This window comes from Ahaetulla prasina, chromosome 7 (assembly GCF_028640845.1).
Source record: "Ahaetulla prasina isolate Xishuangbanna chromosome 7, ASM2864084v1, whole genome shotgun sequence".
NCBI lineage: Eukaryota > Metazoa > Chordata > Lepidosauria > Squamata > Colubridae > Ahaetulla > Ahaetulla prasina.
Genome location: NC_080545.1, coordinates 85,619,646 through 85,639,890, shown reverse-complemented (window position 1 = coordinate 85,639,890; position 20,245 = coordinate 85,619,646). Strand labels below are relative to the sequence as shown.

The 20,245-nt window shown below is 42.1% G+C and overlaps 1 protein-coding gene across 4 annotated transcripts in view; it reads right to left on the bottom strand.

Annotated features, from left to right (window-relative positions):
* Positions 1-424: 424 nt before the first annotated feature.
* USP18 (ubiquitin specific peptidase 18) overlaps positions 425-20,245 on the bottom strand; it is a 31,229-nt gene continuing 11,408 nt past the window's right edge. For 3 of the 4 annotated variants that reach the window (XM_058191323.1, XM_058191324.1, XM_058191326.1), the window contains 10 exons: positions 19,054-19,234; positions 12,389-12,485; positions 11,486-11,631; positions 11,150-11,229; positions 9,100-9,246; positions 7,698-7,793; positions 6,493-6,663; positions 5,337-5,468; positions 2,805-2,854; positions 425-1,876 (listed from right to left, as the gene is read on the bottom strand). In XM_058191323.1, coding sequence (XP_058047306.1) covers positions 1,822-1,876; positions 2,805-2,854; positions 5,337-5,468; positions 6,493-6,663; positions 7,698-7,793; positions 9,100-9,246; positions 11,150-11,229; positions 11,486-11,631; positions 12,389-12,485; positions 19,054-19,234 — 1,155 coding nt within the window. In that variant the 3' untranslated portion in view covers positions 425-1,821. The remainder of the gene's footprint in view (positions 1,877-2,804; positions 2,855-5,336; positions 5,469-6,492; positions 6,664-7,697; positions 7,794-9,099; positions 9,247-11,149; positions 11,230-11,485; positions 11,632-12,388; positions 12,486-19,053; positions 19,235-20,245) is intronic. The other variant, XM_058191325.1, reaches the window with a different exon arrangement.

Below are 20,245 nucleotides of genomic sequence, written 5' to 3'. Positions count from 1 at the left end.
GGTGTAATGGTATGCTATGATTAACTCTTTTCTGCTAATCTAGAGAAAGCACTTATTAAAGTAGAGACTATATAAAGTACAGATAAGAAACCATGCTCCAGGAGTGGTTTTCTTTTCTGTAGCAGAGATCCTGATCTTTTAACAGTTGCATGCCCAAAAGTAGTTGAATCTTCCTTCACATCTATTGATCTGTGGCAAATATATAGATATGTTTCATAAGCTTGCATGGAATGGAAAGGTTATCCTGAAGATCTTCCTTTACAGCTATTGTTGATCCAATGCATTTTTTTTCTTGAAGACTGGTGATGATCAGAAGAATAAAGCCAACAGATGACACAGAACTACAATTTCTATCTGACTATGGAGATTCTGTCATCCCAGGTCATGGTTGTCCCAAAGATGATTTTTCAAGAGGCATTTGCACTTTCCTTGAAGACATTTCACTTCTCATCCGAGAAGCTTTTTCAGTTCTGACTGAGTGGTAGAGAATGACAGCAAGGAATATAAATCCTTACATTTTCCACCATTCAATCAGAATGGTGCCATTAAAAGTCTCACCAGTTGTTAACGTAAGAACTGACACATTTTCCTAAAATGACATTTTAGCTTTCAAAGAAGAGAACAGTAATCCAACAACTATTTAACTGCTTCATGACATAGAATACTTTAAATCCCAAGCAAGAAAATATAATTAAAATGTAACATTATTCATAAATACAGCAATGACGTTTATGATACTGATAATTTATAAACAATTGGCTTATATAAAGCATTCCTAGATTTTTCATACAAACTGAAATAAAGTAAAATACATGTGTTGTAGACAGACATCCTGTTATCTTAAGTCAGAATTTGATAACTTATTTTATTTTTATTTATTAAATTTATATGCTTGCTATCCAGAGCAACTCATTATTATTCCATCATCAACCCAAGTACAGTAACTTTCTAGCCCAGGGGTCTGCAAACTTGGCTCTTTTAAGACTTGTGGACTTCAGCTCCCAGAGTTCCTCAGCCAGCTTTGCTGAAGTCCACAAGTCTTAAAAGAGCCAAGTTTGCAGACCCCTGTTCTAGCCAGTTGGTTATCTTTATACCACATTACTCATTTGTCAGTCTTATGAACATGTCCAAGAAAACCTGAAGTAGATCAAATAACCATTCATTTTTTTAGTGTCATTTCACTCACTTCCCATTCCAAGGAGTTTCTTGCACGAGTGGCTATAATAAAACACATCATAAAATACCTCAAATTAACACACTAATCATATGAGCGGAGAAGACCTCACACTATGAATGATGTTGAAATATATAGCAAATTGCAAACTCTTGGCTCTAATAAATATATGCTCCAAATGTTCTTCTATTTTACAATGTGCCAGAATTTAAGCAGATATAAGAATCTCTTTTTCAACAGCAGCATCTTACAATTCCTAGGACTGTAGGGAAGAGGAATGCTGGTAGTTAAGCATCATATAAAATGATGTCCCCTTAAAGAGAAAGCAAATTACTCAGAATGCAATTCCAAGTATATCATTTCATTTCGAACAGACTCACATATATATATTACTCTTGCGCAGAAATGCTAACTTATTCCTATGCCAATTAATAAACTGTGATCACTGTAGATTGAAAGAGGGCCCCACCCCCCAAAGGAGGAGTCATGGGAAGCCTTCCAGAACTATTTGGAAAGAGATTCCTTCTTTTGCTTCATTTTCTTGAGGGCTTAAAGTGCGTTTGGACATGGGTTCAACTTGCTGGGTTCTGTTTATTTGGGAAGTGTGAATGGGAGCTTTCCCAGTTACCGCAAGTCTCCATTTCCATTCAGAGCGATGTGCTATTTTTTCTCATGTAAACCAGAAGGTAGGCAGTTTCACCCCTGCAAAATAATGGAAGAAAAAAAAAAAGAATGATGGAAAGCAAATCAAGTGATAACACAAGAATCAGGTAGCAATTACTTTTCCAAACATCTTCCCAGGGAAGTACATAGAATCATATGAAGTTCTTTTGCCCGGAATTCAATCAATTTAAAATTGTTTCAAATTTTGGGACAAGCAACTTGAGTGTCCTCCTAATGTCTCATAATCGGTAGGAAAAAGAGAATACAGATAGTCATCAACTTACAACCATTCGTTTAGTGGCCAAAGTTAAAACAACACTGAAAAAAGGGACTTATGACTTACAACCAGAGGTGAGATTCACATAATTTACCTACCGGTTCGCCCAGCACTGAAAATGTGAGCGTGCTTTGCTCTCATGCACTGCTTCCAAGCATGCGCCCAGCCTCAAAAATGTGCCTAAATAGGACAGCACAGAACCAGGGTGGGCCCGCCCATGATTTCCGCTACCGGTTCGTTCGAACCTCTCTGAATCGGCTGAATACCACCCTCTGCATACTCCCCAGGGTCACATGTTCAAAATTCAGAGCTTGGCAAACTGGCTCATATTTATCACAGTTGCAGAATTCCGGGGTCATATGATCACCTTTTCAGACTTTGGCAAGCAAAGTCAACGGGGACACCAGATTGACTCAACAACCGTGTTACCAGCTTAACAACTGCAGTGATTCATTTAACCAGTGTGGCAAGATAAGGTCATAAAGTGGGGCAAAGCTCACTTAACAGCTTTCTTCCTTAACAATGGAAATGTTGGGCTCAAGGGTGGTCATAAATCAAGGACTACCTGTATACTGTACTGATCTAATTTTGTTCTCTGCGCAGCCAGCTGTATTCTGTGGTTCCCTCCTTCTCCACTCTCTGAACTACAATTCCAGTTGGATCAGAATAAAACCTAGCATTCTTCCTTACCAACAGAGAGACTGCCTTCCATAGGTACATTTGATATCATCCCAGGATACCTGCAGAATATAAAGCACAAGCATCCACATTCAGGGATATTTTCAAAACATGTCTCAGCTACTGAATGCAAAGTCATGGTTTATTTTAATTATTGCTTGTCAAACAACACAGAAGTAAATTAGTCTATAGTATAGATCAGTGGTCACCAACTGGTGGTCCGTGGACCACTGGTGATCCATGAGAAAATTTTGGTGGTCCGCAGAAAAATTATTTGCATTTTTTATATTGCACTAAATCCTCAAACTATGGCCCCTGGGCCGGATACGTAAAATGAATGTTTGTGTTGCTTCAGAGAGTCTCCCACTTCAGGGTCTTTTTGTGTGGGTCAGAGGGGGGCAGAAATTTTGACTTGGGGTCTGCTTTGGCCTCCTGGTGCGGGACTTTGGTGAACGCTGGAGGGAAGTGCCGCTGGTGGTGAAGAGCCTGAGGGCCTTGTTCCAGTGCATCATGGCCTGGAACTGGCTGACCATCTCAGCCCGCTGACCCTCCAGGCGCCGGTACCTGGCTTTGCACTCCCACAGGTCTTGCTTGGAAAGCCTATGCTCGCAGTCCTCAATGAGGTGCTTCTGCTGAGCCTCCTTCTCGGTCAGATCCAATTTGAACTGATCCAGTTGTTTTGCCAACTCTTTCCCATGGTGGCTGCTTAGCTCCAACGACTGCTTCCCGTTGGGGCCCTAAGGAGCCCAGGCGGGGTGATGAGGAGTGGCTAGCAGGGGTGAGGCAAGTAGAGGCCGGCAAGGCACCCCTCGATGTGAGTGACATGACCACCTAGCCATACCCACCCAGCCGGTCATTAAGCAGATCGTATTAGCAGGTCCGCGGGATTTAAAATTATGAACTTAGTGGTCCCTGAGGTCTGAAAGGTTGGGGACCCCTGGTATAGATCAGACCTGGCATTTTACAGCCCCAGGACCACATCCAGCCCTTCAGCTGCCCCTCTGCATCCCACGTGGACTGTTTTTATTTGGAAGGCAGCCACTTTTGCCCCCAAATTTACATATGTGTATGTGTGCATGCCTATACACCTTCACTGCCCTATTGGCTCACCCCCCCCACACACAACAGTCCCAGTTTTTCATGTGGTCCCGTAGAAAAACTAATTGTCCATCAGTGCTATAGAGCAGGGGTGTCAAACTCAAGGCCCGGGGGCCGGATCTTGCCCATGGGGTACTTAGATCTGGCCTGCAGGGCTGCCCTGGAAACAGCGAAGGACTGGCCTGCAGTGCCTCTGCCAGTGAAAATGGCCCTCCATTTTCACTGGCAGAGGGTTGCAGGAGGCCGTTGCAGCTGAAAACAGAGCTCAGGAGCCCGTTTTCACTGGCAGAGTGCTTGGGCCACCACAGGCGCCTCCAACACAAGTGACGTTGAGCTGGCCACACCCACCCTGGCCACACCCACTCTGCCCCCCCCCCACAAGGTCAAACACAACCCTGATGTGTCCCTCAATGAAATCAAGTTTGACACCTCTGCTGTAAAGGAACAAAATAATCTGGCCAATCTTGCCCAATTTCTGTTTCTTTTTCATTCCTCATTTAATCCCTCTTGCCTTGAAGCTCTGCAGATGGGTAGGTCAGACATAATACCAACCGGGGGGGGGGGGGGAGAAACTTTTCTAGTTTCCTGCCACAAAATACTGGATATACTGCAAAATTAAGCCACAAGCCAACTTAGTGCAACAAGTTACCTTCTATGAAAAATGGACCAATGGTAGGTGCTGCATCTCATCATTACACCACATGTATTCACTGACAAGATTTTTGTACTGCAAGTATCTCATTAAAATCCTTTTTAATGACCACTCTTAGGTAGATTTTAAGTCATGGTTAGCTTGGCTTCAGCTTAGAACAGATACGGAGGCTGCAAACTGAAATGTGGCTTGTCGTTTAGAAATAGAATATCCTGCTTGTTCCATTAAGCTTGATTAAACTATGGCTTAATTTGTTGCAGAAGTCCCGGTCAATGTTTGTAGATGTGCCATTTAAACTGTAATCTGTTTCAGAAATGGGAGAATCATTGGCCTTTCACATGATACTGGACTGTCATTCCCATCACCCCTTAGGTACCGGATGTCGTTACTGGGTGTTAAAAGACTCCAATAACATTTTGACAGTCATGTTTCCTGCCTGTATACCGATCATTTGATTCTGAATTTCTTAGCCTAGTGGTTCTCAACCTGTGATCCATGGACCCTGGAGGTGGGGGTTGATGCTTTCACACGGGGTCCGCAAATATTTGGTACAATCTAGTGCTTTAAATCTTGAGTTAAGTCTTGGTGGTCCGTGGCCGCAAAAGGTATTTTAAGGGGGTCCGTGGTGAAGAAAAGGTTGAGAACCACTTCCTAGCCTGTTTAATAATTTTTTTATCTGCCTCTCTTCACCCCACCCCTGCACAAACCCCAGATTCAAGTCAAAATGCATCTAGCAGCATTGGAAGTGATCATGATTCTCTAAGACCATCTCCAGGAGTGTCTGGCTTTCTCACCTCACAAACACTGGAATCGTTGAAGCAATACCACTTGTTTTCGGTGAGACTCCAGATATAGGCACAATAATGACCAAAGTCAGCTGGTCCCGCATGGGCAATCACTGCAAAGAGCTGATACAACCCATCACTCTGGAAAGAAGTACAGAGCGATACTTTGAAGAACAAAGCAGATGCAACACTTTCTTCATTTAACAGGGAATGACTATTATTGTCACGTCACTCCTGGACCTCCTACTGTCAAAGGACAACGGTCCACAACATAGCAATAGCGGTAGCACTGACTTATATACCACTTTATAGCCCTCTCTAAGCGGTTTACAGAGTCACCATCTTGCCCCCAACAATTTGGGTACTCATTTTACCCACCTTGGAAGGATAGAAGGTGGAATCAACATTGAGCCTGGTGAGACTTGAACTGCCGAATTGCAGGCAGCCGGCAGGCAGCAAGCAGAAGTAGCCTACAGTACTGTACTCTAACCACTGCGCCACCATGGTTGATACAGCATGAGCTCCTTTGTTTTGACTCTTTCCCCTAACAAGTACCATTTTTGCAGGCTTGCTTTCCATAGAGCAATTAGGGTATTTTACCAATAAGGCAACTGTTTATTTTAGGGGAGAGAGAAGGGAAGGATCCTGATGCAAGAAGTAGGTCAGATGATTGGGAGTTTTCAGGTAGCTGCTTGGCAGAGCAAGTTGGGAGGGAAATGAGGTGCTTCCTCTACCTGCATCTAACTATACTACAAATATGCCCTACTTTGTCCCTGTGATGCTTCCTTCACCTCATCCTGATCTTTTCTTCGGCCAAAGAGGTTGTAGGAAAAAGTGCTTTTAAAACTTAAAAAAAAAAAGTTGGCTACGCCCACCCAGTCACATTACCCCCACCAAGCCACGCCCACAGAACCGGTAGTAACAAATTTTACATTTCACCACTGCTTAAGATTTATACATGGCTTCACAGTGCTTTTTACAGCCTAAGACATTTACAGAATCAGAATACTGCCACCAACAATCTGGGTCCTCATTTTACCAACTTTGTAAGGAATGGAAGGCTGAGTCAACCTTGAGCCTGGTGAGATTCGAACTACCAAATTGCAGCAGAAGTAGCCTGCAGTACCTACTAGCCTTAATGCAGAGGGAATGCATGCAAATATACCTTCTTTTTAGCATCTGGTTGATACTGTTCCAGTGTCAAGATCTGGCTGAAATCCAGCTCTGGTGGGAAAGCCAAGCTATGTGTGACTTTCTTAGTTCTGTTGCCATCTTTGGAACGGAAGCGAACGAGATGCAGCGTCAACACGTGTGGCAAACACATTATTTTCGTCCTCTGCAAAATCAACAAAAAATATTCTGTCTGAATTGACCGTCTTGATAGACACTGGGGAAAAGGCTGTGTCTTCTTCCTGATTGGAAACACACCAATTTTGCCCAACCATGTCTGAAGAGGGCTTTAAAGATCATAATTGGGGATCAAGGACCAGCAAAAAACATAACGGAACTACAGCCAATATAAAGAAACCAATGTGCAAAATGGGACTTCTCCCCAATTAAATACAATTTAATTGTATATAATTATGATACAATTAAACTTCAATTTCCAAAATTATCAACTAGGATTGCCTAAAATCTGACTCTAACATAAGCAAGACATACTGGAGTGTTTGACAAAAGCCTTGGAACTGCTTTGTGGATTTTTTCTAGCCATAAAGAGATACAACCAAGGGTGAAATGCTCCCGGATCGGATCGGATCGCGCGATCCAGTAGCGATGGGGACAGGTAGTTCGGAGAACCAGTAGCAAAAATCCCTGCCCGCCCCACGCCTCGCTGTTCCTCTTCTCTGTCCCTGAAACTCTCGGTGGTGATATAGCTGTAAACTGCCTTAAATGACTGCCCGCGGCGCTTCAAAGGGATGCACTACAGCTGATCAGCACTGTAGGCGGCTAGTAGACCGGTGCCTCTATTTTTAAAGAAGGTAGACCGGTGCCTCCCAAAAAAAGGCAATTAGTAGACCGGTGCCTCTATTTTTAAAGGAGGTAGACTGGTGCCTCCCAAAAAAAAGGCAATTAGTAGACCGGTGCCTCTATTTTTAAAGAAGGTAGACCGGTGCGCTCCCAAGTTTTGTATACTTTATTATTTTTATTATTTATTATTATTGGCCATGTCCATTCAGTCACCTGACCACGAAGCCATGTCCACCAATTGAGCCACGCCCACAGAACTGGTAGGGAAAATTTTTAGATTTCACCCCGGATAGAATACCCATTATCTTAGGCAAACAAATAATTTAATCCCAAAATATAAAGACCATGAAATTCCCAAAACAATAATCTCTCCTACCCCGCCACCCAAAACAGCATTACCTTCAGACATGATGTTTTCTCGTTACACTTCTGACAGTGACACATATTTTCTTTAGTTAATTGCTCTGGTCTGAAAAAGCAGCGGAGTGAATTTTCCTACGAAAGGAGAAGTAATAGATTGTAGAATGCAAGAACAGAGATCAGTTCCCTCCATATCTTCCATATTTAATTCTTTCTACTTAAATTGAGGCCAGAAGGCTACTGTTTCCCAACCTGCAATCTTCCAAATGTATTGAGCTCCAGGCGGGGGTAAAATGCTCCTGGTTCAGACCGGATTGCCCGATCTGGTAGCGATGGCAGCGGGTGGATCGGAGAACCAGTAGAAAAAATCCCTGCCCCCCTTCCCCTCCCACATGCCCAGTTGAGCCGCACAATCATCAGAGGTTTTTTTTACTTTTAAAAGCATTTTTTTCTTCAGCTGAAAAAATGCTTCTAAAAATTAAAAAAAAAGCCTCTGATAATCGCGCGGCTCAGCTGGGATTGTCAGAACCTTTTCAAAACATTTTTTTTACAAGCTCTTCGTCTGAAGAGGCTGTAAAAAAAAAAAAGCTTTTAAAGGGTTCTGGCAATCAGGCAACTCAGCTGGGATCATCAGAACCCTTTCAAAGCATTTTTTCTGCAAGCTCTTCGGCCAAAGAGGTTGTAGAAAAAATGCTTTTAAAAGTTAAAAAAAAAATTGGCCACGCCCACCCAGTCACATTGCCCCCCCACCCCCATAGAACTGATAGTAACAAATTTTACATTTCACCCCGGCTCCAGGTTGCATTATTTTAACTACCAGTGGCAATGTTAAGAATAATACCTCTGAAAATGCACTTTTACCAGCTATTTGAAGTAATCCAAGGAGCAGGCTGGAGACCTCATCAGTCAAGGAATTTTGGCAGGTGTGGTCTAAGAGAAGGGTCTTTTCTGCTGTGGCCCCTGCCCCTTGGAAAATCTTGATGCCAGAGGTGAGATCCACCTCCATCTTCTTGGTCTTCTGGAAGGGCCGCCAAAACTGGAGGTGGTTGGTGGAATTATAGAAAAAGATCCCACCTCCGTATCACTCGTGTACCTGCTTCTTAGCTTTATCTAATTTCTGTTATTGCATTTTAAGCTGCCCAGTCACTTTGAACAGTGAGGTGGATGGCATATAAATTTAATAAATAAATCAACTGTATCAACATTTAAGGTTTCATGTTCATTAATTTATTTATTACATTTATATGCCATCTATCTCACACTGCAAAGCGCCTCTGGGTAACTTATAATTAAAATCATGGTCTGTAAGGCTGAGCAAGCAAATAAATAAATAATCACAAAAATGATCATTCTCTAAAATTTACATCAATGCAGCCCTGTCTGATCATAGTGTGTCATGGCTGCGCTTTCCTCTCCTTTAAAAATGCCCAAATGAACTTACCAAGTTAAGAATCATATGAGAATCAAAATCAAACATTGGAAGATGAAGCATTAGCTGGTTATTGTCTATCTTTATTTCATGAAAACATTTCTGGCACAGCAGGAACTCTTGCAAACGGATGGTATACAGATCAGTCAATCTTTCAACCTTCAACAATGGAAAGAACCAAAAAGGAAACAATATTTTTATTATTGTTGTTGTTGTTGTTATTAGTTATTTCATTGCTTCCAAAGAAACGTGATTTTATTTATTTATTTATTATTTATTTATTTAATTTAATTTTTATACCGCCCTTCTCCCGAAGGACTCAGTCTTTGTATCAGTCTTTCCTAGTTTGATATCAACACATGCTTGAACTGCAAATCCAAGAATCTCCTCTGCCATGTATGCAGAAGATTTAAGTGAGTGGTGAGAGCCTTCCGATTTAACAATCGGTTCGGTGCTTGTGCATGAGCAGTTCAATGAAAAATCTCCTTCCGCATTAGTGCTAGGGAATTAAAAGAGCTGAGGTGGGGCAATCTGCTCTGCCACGCTAATTAGCTATGAAGATAAAGTTAAGTAAAGCACAGGGGTGGGCCAGCTGATCTTCGGGAGTGAATCGGTTCGCTCCCAGCTGATTGTTGGAGCTACCGGTTTGCCCAAACCGGTCTGAACCGGTAGAATCCCATTCCTGGTTTAGGTCCATCTACAGGGCAATTGCTTAGAGCAGGCTATACAGGTAGTGCTTGCCTTATGACCACAATTGGAACCAGAATGTCTGTTGCTAAGTGAATCTGGCAGGAAAATTAGGTGGGAAGGTCACAAATGGCGATCACGTGACCCTAGGATACCATCGTAAATACAAGCCAATTGCTAAGCACCCAAATTTTGATCACCTGACCAGGGGAAGACTGTTGCAATGGTCATAAGTGTGAGAACTGGTCATAAATCACTTTTTTTCAGTGTGGTTGTAACTTTGAACAGTTGTTAAATAGATGGTTATAAATCAAGGACTGTTATCTGTCAATATCAGAATAGTACTATACAGTTTGACAGATAGATTCTCTCTGGTTCCTATAATTGTGAGACCATCTGGTACAACAGTCACTAACTTTTTTGGCCTTGGCCTTCTCTCCATGAAGCATGCAACACAGAAGCCTGTCCTATGCTATCCCATTCTCTCCAGAGTTATTTTCAAGTTGGTAGGGAGAGTAGAATGTCTAACTAATTAGCATCAGAACATGTTATTATAATATAGGAAATACTAATGCTCTGATGGTCATTTCAAAAAATCCTTTCTTAGTGGGCACCTAGAAGCCAAGAGGAACATATATGGCAAATTTCAAGTTTGTAGGCTTTACGGTTCTGGAGATTTCAGCTGATGGGCAATGTGGATCGGCCTCCCAGAATACCCTCAACCAGCTGTTCCCAGAGGTGAATTTTAACAACAGGTTCCTTGGTTGTGAGCTCTATGCCTTGCTTTTTTTTGTCCTTTTTTTCTGCCTCTGAAACTTCTGAAATTCAGTTTCAGAAAAAACTTTTTTTTCTGCCTCTGAAAGCCTCCGAAACAGCTTCAGAAAAAAAAGCCTTTGAAGCTCTGTTTGGCTACTTCTTTTCTGAAGCTCTGTTTGGGGCTTTTTTCTGAAGCTTCATTTTGGATGCTTTTTTCAGCCTCTGAAACCTCCATTTGAGAAGCTGGACAAGGCTACATTTGGAATATAAGACGCACCCAGATTTTCACCTCTTTTTTGTGGCAAAAAGGTGCGTCTTATACTCCAAAAAATATGGTAGTTTGGAGCTACCATTGCTCTGACATCAGGAAAGCAGTTTGCTCTAACAGTGATTGCTTTCCATAGTGCCATCTTCTCACACTATGCAGAGAATAGTGTATTTCAATAGGCTTTTAAGAGGTAATACAATTTTATTGGCACCAGGTTCACAAAAGTCAAAGTGTGAAGTCTAAGCAACTGGGCTTTACTTAAAGGGGATTACAACCAATTAATTCATCATGCCTATATAAAACCACAGTGATAAAAGTATTTGTTTCTGCTTTATAAAAGTAAGATTTTACCAGGTCTGTGTTTGTGATTTGGCTTTTAAGTAGGTTCCAGATTTTGTAATAGATTTCCGAAGCATCGTGGAGAACAAACACTAGAAGAAAAGAGATAATAATCCACAATTTAGCATAGGGAATTCTACATTAGTTTTCCAAATTCTAATACTCTCACCTACTTCCATGACTATATTCTTCCAAATCCCTAGATATTTTGAACCCATTCTGGATTCCTAATAAGCCCAATAAACCCATTTACAGAATTTTGCCTTTCCCAGCTAACACTATTTGCTTTCCAATCCCGAAAGGTTATGCCATCCAAATGGCATCCAAGAGGCTCCAGATCTTCCTTACATCTCACACCATGATGAGAAAGGCAGTAGATAAAGTCGAAAGGGTGCACGGACTTCCCCTTGGCCCGCTGCATACTTTCCAACAGCAGAAGCATTTGATAAGGGACACTGGCCTTCCGTTCTGCTGTTCCAAATGGTACATTGATCCTGCAGTGAAAAGAATCAAACTATGATTGTCCATCACAGTTAGGGAAAACTGAGCTCATACTTGAAGGCCAGGTCCTTAAAAAGAATAAAAACCTAAGACATTTCTTACACTGTACAGATATTGCAGTTCTGCCAATACCATAAAGAAGAGAGGGAAGGCCAAGGGTTTAAAACTTAAAATATAGAAATTTAAAACTTTACAATCTTTTATAAATATAAATTATAATTTGTATAAATAACATGTATTTTATTAAATAATAATGTGTTGCAATTGCACACCTAATCTGAAGGAGCCACACCCCCTTGAGAGTTTCAATTAATCATAATATTAGCCATAAGTGCAGTGGTGGGATTCAGCCAGTTCTGTCCGGTTCAGGCGAACCAGTAGTTGCGACTGCGGGAGGCTCTGCCCACCCACCCAGACATAATGCGAGAGCAAAGAGCAGGCGCAGAAGGCTGTACCACTGCGCAGAGGAGACACATGTGCTAAAATTTGCAAACCGGTAGGGAAGGAAAGTGAATCCCACCTCTGCATAAGTGAAATAGGAAATGTGCCAATTATTCTATGGATTTGCAACCATCCTGGAAAGGAATGTTCATTTTTCCATTCTGCAAATGGGGAGGCTGACTTAAAAGATGTAGCTTGCCTAAAAGTTTACTTGGTGGAAAAAATTGTTAGAGAAAAGATCAGAAAGAATAGTTACTCCCAATTCTCAACTGTCTGCACACATAACTATACTCTCTGAGTATGACTCACCTCCGGAGTATCGAAGTAAAGTATCTGTTCATTAAGAAGCTTTGAAGCAATGAGTTGACGCAGCAGTTCAATCCAATGTTATATAAGCCAACAGCACCTGAAAGTAAGACCCAAAGCTATTTATTTCATTTGATTTATTTTCGTCAAGCATGTATTTTATGACAGATACAAGTGTAAACATAATTATAAACACAGGTAAAAGGTATGAATAAAAGAAAACATTAGGATGGGGGTGGTAGGCACGTTGGTGCGCTTATGCACGCCCCTTACAGACCTCTTAGGAATGGGGTGAGGTCTACAATATAAGGTTAAAGCACAGAGTCAGGTAGTGCATTCAGGCGTTGACAACTCTATTATTGATGTCGTATTTTCTGCAGTCTAGTTTGGATCAGTTTAATAATAATAATAATAATAATAATAATAATAATAATAATAATAATAATAATAATAATAGAATAGAATAGAATTTTTTATTGGCCAAGTGTGATTGGACACACAAGGAATTTGTCTTGGTGCATATGCTCTCAGTGTACATAAAAGAAAAGATACGTTCATCAAGGTACAACATTTACAACACAATTGATGATCAATATATCAATATAAATCATAAGGATTGCCAGCAACAAGTTATAGTCATACAGTCATAAGTGGAAAGAGATTGGTGATGGGAACTATGAAACGATTAATAGTAGTGCAGATTCAGTAAATAGTCTGACAGTGTTGAGGGAATTATTTGTTTAGCAGAGTGATGGCCTTCGGGAAAAACTGTTCTTGTGTCTAGTTGTTCTGGTGTGCAGTGCTCTATAGCGTCGTTTTGAGGGTAGGAGTTGAAACAGTTTATGTCCAGGATGCGAGGGATCTGCAAATATTTTCACGGCCCTCTTCTTGATTCGTGCAGTATACAGGTCCTCAATGGAAGGCAGGTTGGTAGCAATTATTTTTTCTGCAGTTCTAATTATCCTCTGAAGTCTGTGTTTTTCTTGTTGGGTTGCAGAACCGAACCAGACAGTTATAGAGGTGCAAATGACAGACTCAATAATTCCTCTGTAGAATTGGATCAGCAGCTCCTTGGGCAGTTTGAGCTTACTGAGTTGGCAGAAAGAACATTCTTTGTTGTCCTTTTTAATGATGTTTTGATGTTAGCTGTCCATTTGAGATCTTGCGATATGATAGAACCCAGAAATTTGAAGGTTTCTACTGTTGATACTGTGTTGTCAAGTATTGTGAGAGGTGGAAGTATGGAAGGGTTTCCCTAAAAGTCTACCACCATTTCTACGGTTTTGAGTGTGTTCAGTTCCAGATTGTTTTGGTTGCACCACAAGGCTAGTCGTTCGACCTCTCGTCTATATGCGGATTCGTCATTGTCTCGAATGAGACCAATCACTGTTGTGTCATCTGCGAACTTCAGTAGCTTAACAAATGGATCATTGGAGATGCAGTCATTGGTATACAGAGAGAGAAGTGGGAGAGCACACAGCCTTGGGGGCCCTGTGCTAATTGTACAGGTATTTGATGTGATCTTGCTTAGCTTCACCTGCTGCTTCCTGTTTGTTAGGAAGCTTGTGATCCACTTACAAGTCTGTTCCGGTACCTGTAGCTGGTTTAGCTTAGTTAGAAGAATGTCTGGAATGATGGTATTGAATGCTGAACTAAAGTCTACAAAAGGACCCTTGCATAGGTCTTTGGAGACTCAAGATGTTGTAGGATGTAGTGCAGAGCCATATTAACAGCATCATCTGTTGATCTATTTGCTCGGTATGCAAATTGCAAGGGGTCTAAGAGCGGATTCGTGATGGTTTTCAGGTAGGAAAGCACTAGCCTTTCAAAGGTTTTCATGACTACAGATGTTAGAGCAACTGGTCTGTAGTCATTCAGTTCCTTGATGGTGGGCTTCTTCGGCACTGGGATGATGGTAGAGCGTTTGAAGCAAGAAGGAACATAGCACATCTCTAGTGATTTATTGAAAATATGGGTGAAGATGGGGGCCAATTGGTCAGCACAGACTTTTAAGCAAGAAGGAGTTATCTTGTCTGGGCCTGGAGCTTTTCCTGGCTTTTGTCTGTGAAATAGGTCCTGCACTTCCTTTTCTGTGATCACTAGGGGTTGTGAACCCAATGAAATGGGGTCAGTTGTAGGAGGCTTGGCTGTTGTTGGTGTGTCTGAGATGGGGGTTGTGGAGATAGGTGGCTGTAGTTTCCTTTCAAACCTGCAGTAAAACTCATTCAGGTCATCTGCCAGTTGTTGATTACCTTCAGCCTGGGATAGGCTTAATATTAATAATTATAGGATTAATAATAATCCTATAGGATTAATAATAATTAATTATTATTAGGATAGGATTAATAATAATAATAATAATAATAATAATAATAATAATAATAATAATAATAATAATAATAATAATAATAATAATAATAATAATATTTTAATTTGTATACCGCCCTTCTCCCGAAGGACTCAGGGCGGTGCACAGCCAGAATAAAAATACAAAGAAAAACAATACATATAATATTAAGAACACCCCTTAAAAAACTTATTCAATTGGCCGAAAATTTAAAATCTAATAACACCCAATAAAAAATTTACAAAAATTTAAAACCCATAAAAACAAATTAAAATTTTTAAAAATCAAGCCAGTCCAGCTAAACGGAATAAATAGGTTTTAAGTTCGCAGCGAAAGGTCCGAAGGTCGGCTAGTTGACGAAGTCCAGGGGGAAGTTCGTTCCACAGGGTAGGAGCCCCCACAGAGAAGGCCCTCCCCCTGGGGGCCGCCAGTCGACATTGTCTGGCTAACGGCACCCTAAGGAGTCCCTCTCTGTGAGAACGCACCGGTCGCTGGGAGATAAAAGATGGCAGTAGACGGTCCCGTAAATAAATAAAGTTTACCATGAGTTTGTATCTATTGTGTGCTCTTATATTGTTTTGGTTGAAGCTGAAGTATTCATTGGCTGGTAGGACATTGTAGCAGATGATTTTATGTACTATGCTTAGGTCAGACCGAAGACGGCGAAGTTCTAAGTTGTCTAAGCCCAAAATTTCGAGTCTGCTGGCATAAGACATTTTGTTGCGAGCAGAGGAGTGGAGAACTCTTCTTGTGAAATATCTCTGGACCCGTTCAATTGTATTAATGTCTGATATGCAGTGTGGGTTCCAGACAGATGAGCTGTATTCAAGAACTGGTCTGGCAAAAGTTTTGTATGCCCTAGTTTGCAATTCAATATTACCGGAGAAGAAACTACACAAGATTAGTTTTGTGGCTTGGACAAAAAGGAAGGAGAAAGATATTGCAGATATCTAATGCTACCTATTTTTTCAGAGAGCTCCAAATTTGGGGACCGCAGGAGCAATAGGAGGCTTATACTGGAAGTGGAAGGGGGGGGGGGAAATGTGCAGGATTTTCCCATTTGGAGAAAGGAGCACTGAATTCCAAATTCTTCCCATTAGTTTTATGGTAAATGTAAACCCTTCCACAACCCGTACTATTTTCAAGTCTTATGCCTCTGGACTTTCGACCCTGGGGAGGCAACTTTCTCCAAGTGCCAGAAAGAGAAATACGAAATCAAAACTCTCTGTCCCCAGAGTAGGAATGAATGAATATGAATGAATGAATATTTTAATTTGTATACCGCCCTTCTCCCGAAGGACTCAGGGCGGTGAACAGGCAGATAAAATACAAATATACACAATAGTTAAAACAACCCTTAAAAAACTGATTTAAATTGGCCCAAGTATTAAAATAACTTACCCCCCCATAAAATTACAAAAATTTAAAAACCCATCAAATTCAATTAAAATCTAAAGATAAAAATCAAGCTAGTCCAGCCATACGAAATAAATAGGTTTTAAGTTCGCGGCGAAAGGTCCTAAGGTCAGGTAGTAGTCGAAGTCCGAGGGGAAGTTCGTTCCACAGGGTCGGAGCCCCCACAGAGAAGGCCCTCCCCCTGGGGGCCACCAGTCGACCCTGTTTGGCTGACGGCACCCTGAGGAGTCCCTCTCTGTGGGAACGCACCGGACGATGGGAGATAGAGGCCGGCAGTAGACGGTCCCGTAGATAGCCCGGTCCTAAGCCATGGAGCGCTTTAAAGGTGGTAGAGTTGCAGCTTACAAAATTATAGCGCTATAAAATGTGGTATCCTACTAAAACTATTATAATAAGAGGTTTGGTTTTGCTTATGAAGGATTGAGTGAAAAATTATGTATAGGCTTCCTTACCTAAGGAGTTGCAGTAGTAATAGGCAACCATAGAGGAAAAGTATGCGGTTCGCCAGCAGCCTGTGGACCTGGCAACGGAGTTGGATAGCGATGAGGCTGAGGTGAGGCCAGGGCCATCGGGGAGTGAGGTGCGGACTCCAGAGCCTCCAGAGACTGACAGTAGTGATGCAGAGGAACAGGAGGAGCCTGTTCCTAACGCACGCACGAAAAGAGCTGCCAGAAGGCAAGAGCAACTCAAGCAAAGAGGACGACTCGGGAGTAGGGCCAAGAGATGATTGGCCCCTCCCATAAGGCTTAAAACAGACCAGCAACGGCGTTTGGGTTTTGCCGGAAAACAACGTTGGTAGCTTCGTCTTCTGTTTTGTCTATGTCTTGCGTTTATTTTTGTGACTTTTGAACATTTGCCAAGAAAGGCCTTTGGCAGTTTGCCTAATTGGACCGAGGTTTGCTATAGGACTGAGTAATTTGTGTTGGGAGGAATTTGTTTTAATTCCTTTAATTTGTTTTAATGGGGTGAGTTACCATATGTACGCTGATGACACGCAGCTGTACTTTTCACCCCGGGCCACCCCAACGAATCTGTCGAAGTGCTGTCCCGGTGCTTGGAAGCCGTACGGGTCTGGATGGGGAGAAACAGGTCAATCCCTCCAAGACGGAGTGGCTGTGGATGCCGGCATCCCGGTACAGTCAGCTGCAATTGCAGCTGACTGTTGGGAGCGAGTCATTGGCCCCAATGAAAAGGGTGCGCAACTTGGGTGTTCTCCTGGATGGATGGCTGTCGTTTGAAGATCATTTGACGGCCGTCTCCAGGAGAGCCTTTTACCAAGTTCGCTTGGTCCGCCAGTTGCGCCCCTTCCTTGACCAGGATGCCTTATGCACGGTCACTCACACTCTTGTCACCTCTCGCTTGGACTATTGCAATGCTCTCTACATGGGGCTACCCTTGAAGTGCACCCGGAGGCTCCAGTTAGTTCAGATTGCAGCTGCGCGGGTAATAGAGGGAGCCACACGTTGCTCCCATGTAACACCACTCCTGCACAGTCTGCACTGGCTTCCTGTGGTCTTTCGGGTGCGCTTTAAGTTTTGGTTACCACCTTTAAAGCGCTCCATGGCTTAGGGCCCGGGTACTTACGGGATCGCCTGCTGTTACCTTATGCCTCCCACCGACCCGTACGCTCACACAGAGAAGGTCTTCTCAGGGTGCCGTCCGCCAAGCAATGTCGGCTGGCGGCCCCCAGGGGAAGGGCCTTCTCTGTCGGAGCTCCTACTCTTTGGAACGAACTTCCCCCTGGTTTGCGCCAATTGCCGGACCTTTCGCCGTGAGCTGAAAACGCATTTATTTATTCAAATGGGACTGGCTTAAAAGTTTATTAAATAATTTTAATTGGGGTTATTTATAAATTTTAAGGGTTTTAAATTGATTGTTTTTAAATTTTGGCCATTTATGAAATATGTTTGTTTTAAGTTTGTTTTTAATTTGTATATTGTATTGTTTTTATTTGGCTGTACACCGCCCTGAGTCCTTCGGGAGAAGGGCGGTATAAAAATCTAATAAAATAAATAAATAAAATAAATAAATTTGAGTTGGACGACGCTGGGAATGAAGTAATTCTCAGCTGTTCGAATAAAGTTTGTTGGTTTTTTCACTGACTGAGTTTCCTACTATCTACTTGGGCCTGGGTCACAACAGGATGACAGGCAATAGAAATTGTCCATGATAACTTATGCCTCCATTCCCTGCATACAGACTACTGTAATACGCTCTACTTGGGGCTGTCCTTAAAGACTATTCCAACATTGCAACCAATTACAGCAGCTGCACTTATAGGCTCTGGTATCTTTAAGATTTATATTGACTGTTTCCCTATGACTATCATTAAGTGTTGTACCTTATGATTCTTGACGAATGTATCTTTTTTTTTAATGTACACTGAGAGTGTATGCACCAAAGACAAATTCCTTGTGTTTCCAACCACACTTGGCCAATGAAGAATTCTATTCTATTCTATTCTGACACTGGAAGCAGGTTACACCAGGTTTGTGGACCCTGAATTGTTTGCCGGTTGGATTCCAAGTCCTATTAAAAGTGCTGGTTTGACCTATAAAGCCCCTCATGATTTGGCATCCAGATACATTTTGGATTGCCGTTTGCAGCCTGCTGCACCCCAACCAATTGGACCTAGTAGGGAGGCTATCAAGCTGGATGTCTCTTCATTGCTTTTTTACAAGCTCCTGAAGCTTGAAACTTTGGTTTTTCCAAAGCCTTTCTCCGATTTAAATCTCCTTGCTATCTTTTATTTTCTCCCTTTTCTAGTAGCGTTGTCAAGTTTTTACTTTCACTATTGAGTTTGTTTTATATTGCATTTTCCTATGACAAAATGACAGCAGCAGCAGCGCACACAAATAAAAAGTCAGATAAATAAATAAAGCACAAATCAGAAACAACCAGTTACCATTTCTTGAGTCTGCCATTCCAAGGAGTTCATCAAACTGCTTGCTAATCTTTTCCAAATCCTTGTTGTTTTCTTTCTCGTTGCTTTCTTCGTGTTCTTCTGGTGCTAAAATCTGATAACCATACAACTTGGGAGATCTTTTTTCCTTGGGATGCCCAGATTTCTGACCCATGAAGGTTTGCTGTTTACAAAACACATAACCTAGTTACAGAGCCTGCAACTCTCGACTTCTTCTTGGAATTGCTCAACTACCAAACAAGGGAAATATCATACAACAAAGAAGAAAAGGAGAGAGGAATAGAGGGTAAAATAGAGGAGGCGAAGGAGAGAGAGGGGTGAAGGGAAGGAGAAGGAGAGGAAGATAAGTCAGGGGATAAGAGTAGGAGAGAAGGTGAGAAAGGAGGGAAAGAGGAGAGAAGTGGGGAGAGGAAAGGAAAATAGGTATGAGGAGGGAGAGGAGGAGGAAGAAGGTAGGAGAGGAAGGAGGGAGGGAAAAGAGGAGAAGAAGATTTGTTGTAAAACGGAGGGAAAGAAAGGGTAGAAAAGCAACTCCAAATGCAATTAAAATGTTTTATTTTTGTGCTTTCTTTAGAGAGAATGTGTTTGATTATCTATGAATAAGAAAATGTACATTTACAATATGTGTATAAGGAAAGAAAAAAAAACTTTTTACAAGGAAAAAAAACCTCTCGATTTCAATAAAGCAAATGAAGGCTTAGCAAAGCCTGATCCCCACTTAGTAGCATCCAGTACCAGGTCTTTGATGGATTTTCAGTTACAAAACTACTGAATAATTTAAATGAGAAAAGGACAGCCAGTCTTTGTCTAGTACCGTGATGGTGAACCTATGGCATGTGTGCCCAAAGTGGCACGCGAAGCCATGTCGCCCGGCACGCACAGCCTTGCCTGATTGTCTTCTGGGTTTCTGGGGCGCATGCGCGCGTGACAATCACTTGTCCTCCGCACATGCAGCGGTGCCAAAAACTGGTGTGTGCATGCGCACTGGCCAGCTAATTGTCGGGTAAGCATGCGTGCCAAAACTCAAAACTTTTCTGGAGCGCGATCCCTTCGCGCGCACAGCAGTGCCAAAAACTGGCCTGCGCATGTGCACCGGCCAGCTGATTGTTGGGCGCGCATGCGCATGAGAACTTGGAACCACGCTTTTCTGGAGCGTAGCCCTGACGAGCACGCA